Consider the following 17118-nt stretch of genomic DNA (forward strand, 5'->3'; position numbering starts at 1 on the left):
AACTTCATTAGTCATTAGGGAAATGCAAATCAAAACAACCCTAAGATTTCATCTTACACCAGTCAGAATGGCTAAGATTAAAAATTCAGGAGACAGCAGGTGTTGGAGAGGGTGTGGAGAAAGAGGAACACTCCTCCACTGCTGGTGGGGTTGCAAATTGGTACAACCACTCTGGAAAGCAGTCTGGCGGTTCCTCCGAAAACTGGGCACCTCACTTCCAGAAGATCCTGCTATGCCACTCCTGGGCATATACCCAGAAGACTCCCCACCATGTAATAAGGATACATGTTCTACTATGTTCATAGCAGCCCTATTTATAATTGCCAGATGCTGGAAAGAACCCAGGTATCCCTCAACAGAAGAGTGGATGCAAAAAATGTGGTATATCTACACAATGGAGTACTATTCAGCCATTAGAAACAATGAATTCATGAAATTCTTAGGCAAATGGATGGAGCTAGAGAATATCATACTAAGTGAGGTAACCCAGACTCAAAAGGTGAATCATGGTATGCACTCACTAATAAGTGGATATTAACCTAGAAAACTGGAATACCCAAAACATAATCCACACATCAAATGAGGTACAAGAAGAAAGGAGGAGTGGCCCCTGGTTCTGGAAAGACTCAGTGAAACAGTATTCAGCAAAACCAGAACGGGGAAGTGGGAAGGGGTGGGTGGGAGGACAGGGGAAGAGAAGCGGGCTTACGGGACTTTCGGGGAGTGGGGGGGCTAGAAAAGGGGAAATCATTTGAAATGTAAATAAATTATATCGAATAAAAAATAAATAAATAAATAAATAAATAAATAAATAAAATTATATAAGCTTGCATTGATCATTTATGAAAGCTTTACTGAAGAACTTCAATAAGCACTAAGAAATTACTGTGTTAATCTCAAGAGCCTTATAAAGGCTGAGATGTGGGGAAAGTACTATGGATGGAAATTCATTTTCTTTGAACTGTTTTTAAAATGGGTCATGAAAATGGCTTGTGTTGATAGTGTAAACTCTACAGTTTCTTCTGTCTTCCTACTCCATCAGCAAAGACAGAAACTAACTCTATAAGTAACAAACCATAACAGCAGATAATGAAAAAATCTATAGGCTAAAATATTATAGTGTACTACTAAAAACTTACAGTATGCAACAGTTTTAGAGTCCTAAGGAAAAGTAATGATCTTGCTATAATATGGATAAATTTAAAATGAACCCAGGAAATGAAGGTCATCATACTAGAAAGAAAACTTAGTACATGTTTCTAGGTAGCTAACCACTGAATAGATGGCCACTGTGCATATAACACGGGTCTGAAACCATGCAGAAATGAGCCAGTCTCCAGCCAGAAATCCCAGCACACAAGATTTCCTCTCATTCTTCTCACTTCCTACACAACGGAGAAACCACACTTGCTCCACAAATCTCACCAGGTAGCCTCTGCTTCTTCTGTCCTGAGATCACTGCTTTAGCTCTTTCATCATCTCTTAAGAGTGAGATTTCTGTGATCCTTTTTCTTGTCTTAATGAGCTGCCCAGGCTAGCCTCTAAATACTGAGCTAAAATCTTCTCCTGCCTCAGCCTTTTGAATAGCTGTGATTATAGTTATGTGCCACTGTGACCAATCATAGTTTATATACAATGATAACATAGTTGTTTTCTTTGTTTCCTTTCTTTCTTTTTTTAGTTTTGGACTGGGAAGGGGGATAACATTTGAAATGTAAATAAATAAAATAACCAATACAAAATTTTAAAAGTTATTTTCTTTAAAATGATATTTACTCATACAACAAACATTATTAAGTGCTGGTTATGTGACAAACAGGACACAACTGTTGAAAACAGAATAAACTGGCCAGGCATGCCTTTTAATACCAGCACTTGCGGTTCAAAGCTAGCCTGGTCTATAGTCTAGCTAGTCCCAATCCTCTAAGGACTACATAGTGAGACCCTGTTGAGAAGAGAAAGAGAGAAAAAATATTGTCATAAGACATATGCTCCTAAAGACAGATTAACATAGCAGAAAAATAAGACATATTTAAGATAAAAAGTAATAGCTGCTGCAAAGACAAAAAGAGAAAGGGCCAATGTTAAAGAGGAATGTTTAAGGGAATAGGGCTAGATTTAATGGTCAGCAAAGACTTCAATGAGAAGATAGCATATGAGTTATGGTCTTAATGAAGGAAGGGGCCTAACATAAGGAACAACAAGCACAAAAGACAAAGTAGGAGAAGGCATGTAGCTGAAACAGAGTGAAGGGAGGCAAAGAGAGTTATAGGAAATAAAGTCAAAGGCAATTAATAATATATCTTTACACATGCTTCACTAAACACAATTCTGGCTGTCTTAGTCAGAGTTTCTATTCCTGTACAAACATCATGACCAAGAAGCAAGTTGGGGAGGAAAGGGTTTGTTTATTCAGCTTACACTTCCACACAGCTGTTCATCACCAAAGGAAGTCAGGACTGGAACTCAAGCAGGTCAGGAAGTAGGAACTGATGCAGAAGCCATGGGGGGATGTTACTTACTGGCTTGCTTCCCCTGGCTTGCTCAGCCTGCTCGCTTATATACCAGCCCAGGCATGGCACCACCCACAAGGGGCCCTCCCCCCTTGATCACTAACTGAGAAAATGCCCCACAGCTGGATCTCATGGAGGCACTTCCCCAATTGAAGCTTCTTTCTCTGTGATAATCCAGTCTGTGTCAAGTTGACCCACAAAACCAACCAGTACACAGGCCAATGATCTCTTTATATTCTCTTCCAATGTAATTACAATATAGATTAGTAAATAAAAATAGAAACAGTATGAGCTACTGCAGGAATAACAGTAAGCAAGTGTGCATTTCTGATCCTTGGGATAATTAAACTATAGTAGAGAAGCATTTCTGCAAGCTCATAAGCATTAGAAAGTATTTCATTTAATTTCACATTGGAAAGACAGGTGATAAACACTCTAGTAGAGAAGGCAAAAGAATGATCACTTTTGTGTGTAAGCCAGAGTAAAATATAAGCACAACTTTGATGGTTGAGGAGGCTTTTTTTAAGTGGTTCAAATATAAAAGGCAAGTCTATTCCAGACAAGGTCAATGTCATGATTATGGAGAAAACATAAGGTATTATAAAGATTGACTTGTATATAAAGTAGAAACTTTCTGAATAAGGCTTACAGAGCATAAGGGTAGAGAAGTTAGGACAGGTTAGGTCCTGCCAAACTTAATTTCTAATAGTTCTTTATAAAAATTGAGGTGCAAACACAGCTCAATGGTAGAGTGCTTGGCTAGCACATGCAAGGCCCCGAATTTAATCTTTAGTACAGACCCCTTCTCAAAAACAGGTGGGGTCAAGAGTAAGTCAGAGAAAACAGTTTATTCATTAACTCAAATGCTAAGAATAGTCAGGTAACATTCATAATTATGAGTACATCAAGATAATTATCTTATCTATGAGCTGTTCTAGCAAATAAACCTGAAAACTTCTAAGAAACTCCAGTAGGTAGACAGAAGTATCAGAAAGAAGTTGAAGGTAACCTAGGAATCCACCAAAGTGGAAGGCAGCTTGTGGGACCAAGACCCATAGGTCCTGTGTTTGTTCTTGGTCATGTTAAGTTTGACTGAAAGTATCCAGACAGTGTCTATCAATGAGCTGAAAACAGTGGTGGCCACAATCACTGACGCCAGTAAAGTAAAAGATGTTTTCCTTTAGTTGGTGTACAAGTGTCACTCAAAATAACAATAACCAGAAAACCAACAAGTATTTGGAAATTAGTAAATGTAAATATCTGAAGTTCAAGAAGTCACAACATAAATTACAACATTTGAAATAAGTGATAATGAATATACTACCAACTTATAATAAGCTCAAGAGAAATCAGGTTGAAAACATTCTAAATACAAAAATCATCCTTTACTAACAACAACAGACCTAGTGTATTTTTGTTCAATGCTGTCTTCCAAAAGTTTTCTTTTACCTAAAAACCTGATTTATTCTCCCATTCTTGAAAACTAAAAATAAACACACATACATCTACAACAACAACAAAACTGTCATAAACTTTAGCACTTATAAAAGTACTCATTTCTTTGAGACTGGCTCTTAGCCTGAAGCCAACCCTGAGCTAGAACTCACTAGGTAGCCAAGACCAGCCAGTCTTAAACTCATGATCCTGCTGCTTCAGCAGCCAGAACACTGGAATTACATAGGTGTACCATGGTGCCTTTAATTATATCTTTCTGTATAAATCTATGGGACAGTTCCTATTTTTAATGGTTTCTTCCACTAAAATAATCTAATAATAAATTCCTATGTGAATTTTAAAAATAAACACAGGTCTAGAGTTTTTAATAAACAGATATCCAGAAACATTCTCCCATAAAATAGAAATAAGTACTTCTCCTCACAGTTTTCCTTTAACAAACTGCCACTGACAAGTATTCAAGGGTTCCTACCTTCTAAAAAGAATATGGCAATCTATAAAAATGTAAACTTTCTTTTCCTCTAAATTTAATAAACTGCTTAATAAAAATCTTTAGTATGATAGCATTAGTTTGGATCCTTATGATAGCCTGTACTTCTAAACTGCCACACACAGTAAGTATAGGGTAGTCACTTACCACTTGACCTGTTTTTCCGACTTGATTTCCCACCAGTAAGAAGCATCTTGAGACTATTCCGAAACATGGTTGTGCTCTTTTAATATAAAACTACAAAAGAAAGCAGGTAAAGTAAGTTTAACAAGACATTTTTCCATTCAACATACTTGTATTTTAATTTTAAAAGCATACCAACAATGCTATACCTCCAATGCCACCCAAAACCTAAGTATACTTTTCCTGGTACTCTGGGCTTCACTCTAAAAAAAAGTTCCCCTCTGTCGTGTTTAGTTTTTTTGTTTCTACTGCTTTGTGTTCCTGCCTGGTCGCACACATGCACCTACAGAGGAGCTAGCTTAGATCCGCAAATAGAGAACGTACACTCACACACAGCAGTTATTCTTAAAATACCTTGGCAAATTCAATGACTGGGCACTCCTAAATCTTCCCCTGCTACCTCATGCCCAGTTGGGGAAGTGGCTAGAGGCCATTCACATGGCTGGAGCACAAGCGGTATAGACAAAATTTCCTCTAAACCCTCCTCACCATGTGGCTGACCTCCACACTAGCTTGACTCAAACAAGATGGCTTTTTCCCCTTTCTCTTCTCCATTCTCCTCCTTCAGGCAACTGCCAAGATTTACAGATGGCTGCTCTGGGGGGTTTTCTTTCAAACTCTAATAAAACTATCCCCAAGCTTCCATTTGAGTGGATTCCTTTTTTTTTTTTTTTAATTAATGAGACTAAGAATCTTAATAGGAGACCCTGATTTCCCTAGTATCGTATGGCAACCACAAATAAACTCCTCAAATTTTCTAGTAACATTAGCACTGAAGACTCACAGAAATAATTAGGTAGTGATAAATATATCCTTTATTTCATTCAATTCTCTAATTCTGGAACGACTTTCCTGACTCCTCTTCCTCCTCCATTTTTCCTTCTGCCCTCCTTCCCTCCCCAACACACACACACACACACACACACACTATAAAACTGCATACTTCCCATTAACAAGACAGGATTATTTCACATCTGAAGAGTACTTATGCTCTCAAACCAGAGCCTCTCTTCTCTTCTCTGCATGCTCTGGGTCAAAGGAAAACCTGCTTGTGTTTTTCATCATACCCCCTAGTACTTGCTGCAATGATACCAATTAAAAAGGCATCTTCTTTTTGTTCCTTGCCTTTCTTCTTTGTACTAAACAGTCATAAAATTATTCTTTTTTATATCTAAAAATCAACAAAGTCTATCTCTATATTCCCTTGATCTAACTCACTGTGCCTATAGCTTTGCTCTTCTATTCTACAAAATTTCTCTATAGTGCTGTGTGTCCCGTGAAGAAAATTGCACAAACATGAAAAACTTTTGTCAACAGAAAATAGCCAAATCATAACCCAAAGGTTGGAAAATGTAGAAAAGATTATTAGCACCATATGTAACCCACCAAAAAGGTGTAGCATACACATAACTGAAAATCCAGAAAGCATCAAAACTTAGGAAAAGGTTATATTTGAGGTGATAAGAAGCAAGAATTTTCTTACCAGTCAGATACATGAAGCTCTGTTTAAAATAAATAAATAAATAAATAAATACAAACAAGGGAATCATAGCCAAAGTACTAACAACATTTACAACAGAAATAAATCTCTGAAACAGCTAAACAAAATGCTGGATGTTTAAAATTAGCAACAGTCACTGGACTAGCAGATGCCTTTCAACAGAAGGAAGGGCAAGAAACAATGGAAGACATCTTTCAAGAGTCCAACTGAACTCTTAATTGTTTAATGAAAATTAAGTAAAAAGGTTGTTTTAAAACTAAAGAAGATTCTAACTGAAAATAGGTACCAATCAAGAAGTCTATTCTCAGGCAGGGAGATGGCTCAGCCTCTATAGACATTTGTCACCAAGACTGATGACCCAACTTGCATTCCTGGAACTTATATGGCAAAAGACAGAACCCTCAACCTCAAGTTGCCCTCTGACCTTTGCACATGAACCAATGCACAAGCATGCCCCTATATTCACACAATTAAAAATAAATGTTTAAAAAAATCTATCTAGATGGAACTAGAAAGTGTCATCCTGAGTGAGGTAACCCAATCACAAAAGAACACACATGTATGTACCCACTGATAAGTGGATATTAACTCAAAAGTTCAGAATAAATAAGACACAGCCCTCAGGAAGCTCAAGAGGAAGGAAGACCAAAGTGTGGGTGCTTTGGTTTTTCTGAGAAAGGGAGTAAAATACTCACAGGAGCAATTATGGAGACAAAGTGTGGAGCAGAGACTGAAAGAAAGGCCATCCAGAGACTGTCCTACCTGGGGATTCATCCTATAAACAGTCACCAAACCCCAACACTATCATGGATGACAAGAAATGCTTGCCGAAAGGAGCCTGCTATGGCTGTCTCCGGAGAGGCCCTGCTAGAGTCTTACAGATACAGAAGCAGAGGCTAGCTGCCAACCATTAGACTGGTCCCCAGTCCAACCATTGGACTGGTCCCAATAGAGGAGTTGGAGGGAAGACTGGAGGAGCTGAAGGGGTTTTTAGCCCTATGGGATGTCAGCCAACCAGAACCCCCAGGGCACCCAGAGACTAAGCCATCAACCAAGGGGTACACATGGTTCCAGCTGCAAGTGTGGCAGAGGAATGTCTTGTTGGGCATCAGTGGGAAGTGAGGTCCTTGGTCCTATGAAGTCTCAATAGATGCCCCAGTGTGGGGAAATGGAAGTGGGGTAGATAGGAGTAGGATGGACGGAGGGGCATCTTCTTGGAGGCAGGGGGTGGGAGGATGGGTTGGGGGCTTTCTGGGAGGAGGAGAAACCAAGAAAGGGTATAACATTTGAAATGTAAATGAAGTATATATAAAAAAATAAAAAATAAACTATCTAGATTTTTGAATTCTTTGAAAAATAAAAATGAAATAAAATGATTTTTAGAAAGAAAAGCAAACAATATTTGACTAGCAGAAATGCAAAAAAAAAGGGGGAGTTCTTCTAGTAGGAAAATAATACTTATAAATCAGGTATACAAGAAGAGTCACAGAACAGGTTGCCACATATGAACTGCAAAGTAGCATCAATATCAGAAGCTTGAGAACTTTAAAACACATGTAAAAGGCTGGGAGCAGATGAGTGTTACAGAGCTTCCCAGTACACATAGGCCCAGGTTCACTCCTAGCACTACAATAAATAAAGCACATGCAAACTGAAAATGCTGACAACAACCTAAAAGTTTCTTTTGCCTGGAAATAGTAATACCATAATAAATACTGTATACTTGGTGATAGTCTTCATCTGATGGGATCTGGGATGCAAAGGTGAATGCACATGCCACAACTCTGCAATGTTTATAGCAGACTTACATATTATATGTAAATGCTAACTCAAAAGAATAAAATAAACAAAATTTAAGCTCTAATGATTTCATGTTTAAATATTTAGCAAGAGCATACTAATGAGTACATTTTACTTTGAAATGAATCAAAAATGATATAGACTGATGAAGGCATGCAAAGTGATATGAAAGCAATCACAGGAAAAAAAAAAAAACTACTAACCAGAGAAATGGCTTTAATCCTAGCACTGAAGGCAGAGTCGGGTAGATCTCTGTGAGTACATTTCAGATCAACCAGAGCTACATAGTGAGACCCTGTCTCAAACATCCCCCAACCCCAAGACAAAAAACAGAACTGTTAACCATGTATTTTAAGCAGTGGCTACTGTACTGGCTAGTTTCGTGTGTCAACTTGACACAGGCTGGAGTTATCACAGAGAAAGGAGTTTCAGTTGTGGAGGTGCCTCCATGAGATCCAGCTGTGGGGCATTTTCTCAGTTAGTGATCAGGTGGGGAGGGCCCCTTGTGGGTGGTACCACCTTTGGGCTGGTGCTCTTGGGTTCTATAAGAAAGCAGGCTGAGCAAGCCAGGGGAAGCAAGCCAGTAAGAAACATCCCTCCATGGCCTCTGCATCAGCTCCTGCTTGAGTTCCAGTCCTGACTTCCTTTAGTGATGAACTACAACGTGGAAGTGTAAGCCCAATAAACCTTTTCCTCCCCAACTTGCTTCTTGGTCATGATGTTTGTGCAGGAATAGAAACCCTGACTAAGACAGCTACTCATGTATTAACTAAAACTATTTAAGATTTAAATAACTCTGTTATCAATGATTTAGAGCTGCTCACTTCTGAGAATTGTCTTTTGCTCAATGAAATCACCTTACCCAGAAATTTTCATGTCTCATTGTCCTGTGGAAGGCTCTCAGCCAATGATTAAAACAGAGGTACAAAAGAAGAGCTTTCTTAACTCCAGAAGGGGAGGACTGTGTGATAAGATTCATATGTAAAGCCTTCATACATTATGCCTCACGCTTTATTTTTAAAAAGTCATCTTAGGGGCTAGAGAGATCACTCCGTGGGTTAGAGCACAGTACAAGGACCTAAGTCAGCTCCAACTATCCCTGCGAAAGCCCCTGGGTGGGTGGTAACCTCAACACTGTAGGGACACAAGACAATTGCCAGTTTTGTTCTAGGTTCCATGGGACCCCATCTTAAAGAAACAATATGGAATAGTGATAAAGCATGATACTAAACATCTCCCTCTTGCCCCTGAGAGGGTAAACAAACAAGTATGCATATCCTCGCCATGCACATATGTGAGCATATACCACATGTGAACACACACACACACACTTATTCAGTGTCAACTAAATACAAGCTCTAAGATGGCAGAAAAGTTCCTTAACTTGCTGTTATGTGGATAAGCTCAAACACACATGAAACACTAGAAATGTACCTTTATTAAGTGTATCAATTATATTTTGTCTGTATATTACCATCCATATCAAACCCTTGCAAAGAAGGTTGATTTTTATGAATCTGAGAGAGAACAAGGAGGAAGATAGGGGAGGAGTTGGAATGAGAAATGGTAAGGGGGAAATTATGTGACTATACTCTAAAAAAACCTAAAGAAATATTTTTTTCCAAAAAAGAAAGGAATTGAAAATGGGGGTTGAGTTGGAGGGAGACCCTATTAACAGGGAAATATTTAAATCTTTGCACTGAAATACTATAAACTAAAGAATATAATGCATGGTTTTAAAAGATACAGTATGTCTATTTGTTCTAAATATCCCCAATGCTCATCCTTAAGGGGGAAAAGGAACAACCCAGAATGATATGCACAGCTACATAGCACTACAATATTTTAATCTATGCACTTATGAATACATATAACATGGACACATGAGGGAATGCACAGAAAATTTTACATAATCCCCACAGGAGGTACATACAGGACTGAAAAGGTAAAAGAAATAAAATTCAATGCGCACATACTTGTTCACCATCTCTAGTTTCAAAATGTTTTCATTACCCCAAAGTATTTATTCATCATTTAAGTCAGCGCAAATTATAATTACTAAGTCAGTAAAATTCTCTGTGAAACACCACAAAGGAGATAAAATATCAGAGTAGAGGATGAAAGAGTTCCCTTAACAAATACTTGACTATCAAGTTGACTGTCTCTCCAGAGAATTTCCCTATCAATCTACAATGTCCCATTATAGGACCACAAACACTAAAAACATGGAAAATCATGTCTGAGAGCTTAGATTTGTAGATTCTTTCATTCCCGTACCATCTAATAAAATATTTTAATGCTAGACTCTGTGTCTTTTGTCACCAGTTCAATAAATGGCCACATGGAAAGGGGTATCTCTGCAGAACTGCAACTAATGCCCCTATGTCACTTACTTTCCTTGGTTTCTCCCAGCCATAAAAAAATATACTGTGTCTATGAGGTTAAACTATTATTTTAGAGGGATAAGTCTAATAGGAACTAAGCAGTGTCAGATAGCATCAAAAATTACCAAAACACGCATAAACACTGAAAAACTCATTTTAGTACATAATATGGCAAAAAAATAAAATAAAAAATATATTCTTAGGGTTTGCAATGCTTCTCAATTCTATTATATATGACATAATAAATGGCCCACTACTTTGGGTCTTTTTTTCTAGTACTAGCTATAAATATATAAAATTTCTTCTAGTCTTTTATTTGGTGCTTATTAAGATCAAACTAAGTATAATCCTTGAACAGGCACTACAGAGGATCATTTTTAAAGGTTAATAAATAGTTCTTGCCTAAAATGAACATCTACCATGGTAGTGAGAGTTTAGGAGAAATGAACCCAAGTACCACACAACAGACAGTGCTGTGCATCATCAGAGTTTATAAGAAAAGAAGATTAGAGATTTAAGTGAACAAGCATATGTTAAGTACATGCTTTAGCATAAGAGAATAATTTCTGTTAACAATCACTCAAAGTAAATACAAAGTTACCTTTACACAAAAATCTTAGCAGCTAAAGGTTTTACCATCCTGAAGGAGTACAGAACACTAGCTAGTCTTGCTTCCTTCTAACTCTAAGGATCAGTTCCTGGGCATGCCAAGTAGCTGGAGCCAGTGCTGGCTTTGTCTTATGAAAGAAGTTTCAAAGCTGTTTCTGAGTACTGGCTTTAAAAATCAAAATATCTCTGTTGTGAATCCTCTGTTTAATTCTACACCACACTTTTGATTGGGCTGTTTGGTTTTTTTGGTGGTTAGCTTCTTAAGTTCTTTATATATTTTGGATATTAGCCCTCTATCAGATGTAGCACCTAAAGAAATGTTCAAAGTCCTGAGTGATCAGAAAAATGCAAATCAAAATGACCCTGAGATTCCAACTTACATCAGAAAGGCTAAGATCAAAACCTCAGGTGATAGCACATGCTGGTGAGAATGTGGAGAAAGAGGAACACTCCATTGCTAGTGGGATTGCAAACTGGTACAATCACTCTGGAATCAATCTGGAGATTCCTCAGAAAATTGGAACTAGATCTACCAGAAGACCCAGCTATACCACTCTTAGGAATATACCCAAAAGATACCCCACCAGGCCACAGGGGCACATGTTCCACTATGTTCATAGCAGAATAACCCAGATATTCCCACAACAGAAGAATGGATATAGACAATGTGGTTCATTTTACACAATGGAATACTACTCCACTATTAAGAACTAGGACATTCTGAGTTTTTCAGGCAAATGGATGAAACTAGAAAATATCATCTTGAGTGAGGTAACTCAGACCCAAAAGGACATGCATGGTATATACTCAGTAATAAGTGGATATTAGCCCAAAAAAAGAAAAAAGAGAAAAAGTACAGAATACCCAAGATACAGTCCACAGAACTAGAAAAGGTCAACAAGCTGAAGGGCCCAAGTGAGGACACTTCAATCCCACTTGGGAGGAAAAGAAAGCAATCACAAGGGGGGGGGGGAGGGAGGGACTTGGGTGGGAAAGAGGACAGGGGATGAAAGAGGGGAACATGATCTGGTATTGGGGGGTGGGGGAAGGACTGAAACCCTGAGGACCAGCAGAAAGAATAGAAACAGGCAACCTCAGGAGGTAGGAGGTGGGGGCACCCTCCACAATGCACCAGAGACCTGGGCAGTGTGAGACTCTCAGGACTCAAAGGGAGGGACCTTAGATAAAAGGCCCTACAGTGGGGAGAGGGAACTTGTAGAGCCCACCTCCAGCAGGAAGACAGGGCATCAAATGGGAGGGGGGGGCATCCCACAGTCAAAACTCTGATCCATAATTGGTACTGTCTGAAAGAATTTCAGGGATGGAATTGGAGAGGAGCCTGAGGAAAAGGAGGTCCAGAAACAGGCCCAAAGTAGGATCCAGCTCAAGGCGAGGCCCCAAAACCTGACATTAATTACTGAAGCTATGGAGTGCTCACAAAAAGGGACGTAGCATGACAGCACTTCGGAAGACCCAACAAGAAGCTGAAAGAGTCAGATGCAGATTTTTGCACCCAACTAATGGACAGAAGCTGCTGACCCCTGTTGTTGAATGAGGGAAGGCTGGCTGGAAGAAGCTGAGGATGAGGGTCACCCTGTAGGAGAACCAGCAGTCTCAATTAACCTGGACCCCCGAGATCTCCCAAACACTGGACCACCAACCAGGCAGCATATACCAGCTGATATGAGGCCCCCAACACATATATAGCAGAGAACTTCCAGGTCTGGGTTCAGTCAGAGAAGATTTACTTAACCCTCAAGAGACTGGAGCTCCCAAGTTTAGAGGTCTGGTGGGAAAGAGGGTGAAAGGTTGGGTGCATCCTCATGGAGACAGGAGAGTGGGGAGGGGATAAGGGATGGGGAACAGTCAGAGGGTGGACCAGGAGGGAAATAAAATCCAGAGTGTAAAAAAAAAAAGGATTAAATAACATTTAAAAAATTCAAAACATCTAAAACATACTCCCTGAGAATCACCTTGCAGTTTGTATCCTAATTGCACACCATTACAGTTGTTAAAAGCTTTTCCTCATTTATTTTCCTCAAAATTCTTGATTTGCCTATTTGGAGCTGTAGATCAAGGCAATTGTTAGCAATAGCTGCACTGTAATTTCATAAATCATTCTTACATAGACACCATTACTGTTCTCAACATGTAACAGGAAAAACCTCATTACAGCTTGATCAAAGCTTAAGTGTTGAAGAAAATTAAAACAAGAAAGCAGGTACCAGCTACAACATCCTGAAAACAGAGTAATCTGATTCTTCAGATATTTGTTCTATATCTTCCAAGAAAAAATTACTCTCATTAAGCAAAAATATTATATGAATAAAAAATATTGTAGTTATTAGAGACACTTTAAATACCAACATACTAGTCTAAAAGATCATCACAGTTAATTAAGATATTTCTAATAGTACTCATGCAAAATATGTACTTAAATAAGGCCCAAAGAGAAAAAATTATGTAAACAATACAAATGCAGAAAGGGTGAGTTTTGGATAGATTAGACTGAGCTCAGGCCTCCATCCCTACCAATGATTGCTAGGAGGCTGTACAGCACTTAGCCTCTCAGTTTCTCCTTGGCAATAAACATACCCAATGAATATGGCTGTTTCAAAGAACAAAAATATATGATTGCCTATCATCTGTTAATAGCTAGTTATCTAGCCAAAATTCTACTATCTTCCATATTAGATTGATACTAGTTTAGGATAAGGAGATAAAGTACCTAAAATAATAGCTTCTCAAACTCCCCTGCAACCTATGACCAAATATGTAGCTCAGTTAATATCAATGAGATCAAAACATAACGTCTGTTGCCAAGGACTTTAAGGAAAAGTCTAGAAACAAAACAGTCACCTTACTAACATAGGGGAAAATCCACTATGGAAGATGGTAAAGACATATAAAGGATCCTATGCCCTTAATGACATTGGAGAACAGCCATAAACCATGAACTGCCTATATACAGATTTCCTATTACCAAAAGAAAAAAATTAAAGCAATGTATTTAGATTTTTGTTACATGAGACCAAGCACAATCCTAAGTGAATATGTAAAGTCTAGGAAAAAGATCCAGCTAGTTCAATAAAGACCCAGAACACTCCAAGTACCATTCAACAGTAGGTGTTAACATTGGTAGTGTTAAACTGTTTATCAGTAAAATGATGGAATAGTGAGATGTTAACACATATAAAACTCAATTACTAAAATTAGGTAATATAATAATTAAGATAAAAATCCTGTAAGCAGAGGATCAAAGAAATGGTTTTAACCATGAAAGATGTTCTTGGTGTAGTGGAAATGAGTGAAAAATATGACCAGGTGAGCATTTGGTAGTGACAGCTTAAATGACCAGTCACTAATAGCTACAGGCTACTTATACCACATATAAGCTACTATAACAAATGCTGTGGCATGATATGTATGAATTTAAAACAAGTGTTATATATTTAATGAAAAATAAAGGTTCAAGTAAGGAAGATAAGTTTGGAAAGTAAACTGTGTATTTTAGTTTCAGTGGAGTAAATTTTCAAATTAGTTTAGATTTACTCATTTTTATTTTATGTGTATTGGTGTTTTGCCCACACATATGTCTGTTCTACAAACATGCAGTGCCTGCAAAGGTCAGAATAAAATGAAGATCACTAAAAAGTACTTTAACTGACAGAACATGAAATCTGCTTTAAAATTAAAGAACAATATTATGTAGGCATTGGGGGTGGGGAAGTAGAGTAGGTTAAAGTCCATAATGGAAGGGATTGCTAAAGTCAGGGTTCAAATAAATCCCTTGAAGTCTTGAAGGAAAATTATTTAATGCATAAAAATTGTAGAACCCATAAAACAAAACATGCCATACTGAAATTAAATAGCAAGCAAATACTTGATCAGGATAAACCAAAATAATAGGCTGATGGGGTTATATAAAGAGCTCTTATAAACCAATAAAAATCAGTAACATAAAAATATAAGCAAAACATCCAAACAAGAAAATACAGATGATCTCACATGGTTATTCAACTTTCCTAAAAGTAGGGAAAGTCAATTTAAATAATTAATTCACTAATTCACTGGACTGACAAAACTCAAAATCCATAGTACCCACTATGAGCACGAATAAGAGACAGCAAGTGGAACCCCTACAACTGGTGTTGTGTGCACAGTGGTTATCCTGGGAAAGGTGAACTTAGTCATATCTCTCAAATTTTTACATATAGATACTCTCTGATATTCTTCTAGAAAGCTATACTAGAAAAAGGACACACATGCATGAAGAAGCTCACTGTAAGCACTGTTCAGTTCAAGCTGACGAAACAGTGACAACAAGGCTACACACACAGCCAGGAAAAGAGACCTGAGGCATACTGGGTGGAAACACTAAGGGCAGAATACATGTAATATGATCCCTTCATGCATAAGAGATAAAACATGTATTCATATGTACATTTATACCACTGAACAAAAAGATACCCAACACAAGAACACCTTAAGGCCTCTAACTCCAGTCCAGGGGATCTGAGGTCCTCCTAGCTACCACTGGCACCTGCATGCACACAGTACACATATATACATTCAGGCAAAATACACATATATAAAATATATCTAAATAAGCGAATAATTTTCAAAGTGTATCCAAGCCAGATGCAGTGGCACAACACTTGGAATCCCAGAGATTCAGAAGGCTCAGGCTTAAGGACCACAAATTCTAGCCTCACTTAGACAACACAGTCAAACGCTATCTTAAAAAATAAAATTATATTCAGATATGTATGTGCATATATGTATGAGTATATTATGAGTGCATATATATACTGAATACTGACACTTTAGAAAACAAAAATAAAGGAAATGTTTTCAAAATAGACGTTATGATGGTAAAGTTTGGACAGACTCGGAACTGTGACCATTTCTGAAAATGTAAGAGTTTCTGAAAGAAAAGACAAATAAATAAAGGGAAAAAATTAAAAAGTATAAAAAAAAAAACCCTTTCCATGGTACATCAGTGGGAATTGTGCCCAGGTCTTTATTTATGCATTCTATCACTGAGCTATGTCCACAAGCTCATTTTATTTTATTTTATTTTATTTTATTTTATTTTATTTTATTTTATTTTATTTTATTTTATTTTATTTTGAGACAGTCTTATTAAGTTGTCTGGACAGGCTTAGAATTCACTCTGTAGCAAGACAGACCTTGGATTTAAGATCTTCCTAACTCAGGTCCCCCAAATGGTTGGGTTTAGAGGCCTGAGTCATCAGGCCCAGCTATTACAAAATAATCTTCCACTGCAACATACTGGAGACTGAACTGATCAAGACCTACGGATAACTGCAAAAGAAGAGAGAATTAAAAAACCTTACAAAGTAATATACTTTCTTCAACACATTGCTAAAAATGTCAAAATGCAAAAGAAAAATATTGTGTACTGCCTTTTCAGCAGAAGAGGAAATAAAATAAATATATGTGCTAACTTTTTAAAGAAATAATTCAAGAAGGATAAATCAAGACCATTTGTTGTCCAGCCTGCAAATGGCTCAGCTATAACACCTAAAGAGAGCTCTGAAAACTTGCCAGAGCAGATAACAAGCCTTTCTGAAAAAAAGGCCCAAACAACTCAAAATATTTGAAGCCAATGGCAAACTACAGCTAGAATAAAGTACCAATAAATAAGTAAAGCAGGCTGATGCAACTTGACATTCCAGTCACTGACAGGTGAATGGACCTTCATGTCTCACCACTCTTTATAAAACCACTACTGTTTAACTGAAGCCTATGGAGGCTTAAGAGAAGAAAATAAGACTTAAACTAATATTCACCTTATAGCCACTTAACTCCAAATTCATTCATCTTTATTTGTCCTTAAAAGAGACCTGAGCCCTTTGGATGAATTTTCTTTGCTAGCGGGTGCAGTGGTAAACTGTGAGTAGAAGACACTACCAAGATCTTGTGAGAAGGAATGGTTTGGCTTCTTCTCTGGTATTTTGTTCCTCAGACAACTTCTCTAGCATCAAACTACTCCATACAGTATGTACAACTTCTCCAGTCTCCTACTCTTGCCTTGTACAGCAGCAAGAGTACCAAACAGTCAGCACCTTCACTCTAGTGGTTTTATACTGGAACACTTTTGGAAAATGCCAGTATAATTTAGCATGGTAGGAGGCAAGTCCTGGAGGCCGATTTTAA

General features: G+C 37.8%; 1 protein-coding gene across 3 annotated transcripts in view; it reads right to left on the reverse strand.

The window, feature by feature from the left end:
• Tanc2 (tetratricopeptide repeat, ankyrin repeat and coiled-coil containing 2) overlaps positions 1-17118 on the reverse strand; it is a 347779-nt gene that overhangs the window by 308721 nt on the left and 21940 nt on the right. For all 3 annotated transcript variants that reach the window (XM_052195688.1, XM_052195690.1, XM_052195689.1), the window contains exon 2: positions 4606-4695. In XM_052195688.1, coding sequence (XP_052051648.1) covers positions 4606-4672 — 67 coding nt within the window. In that variant the 5' untranslated portion in view covers positions 4673-4695. The remainder of the gene's footprint in view (positions 1-4605; positions 4696-17118) is intronic.

The sequence above is a fragment of the Apodemus sylvaticus genome, chromosome 10 (genome assembly GCF_947179515.1).
Source record: "Apodemus sylvaticus chromosome 10, mApoSyl1.1, whole genome shotgun sequence".
Classification (NCBI taxonomy): domain Eukaryota; kingdom Metazoa; phylum Chordata; class Mammalia; order Rodentia; family Muridae; genus Apodemus; species Apodemus sylvaticus.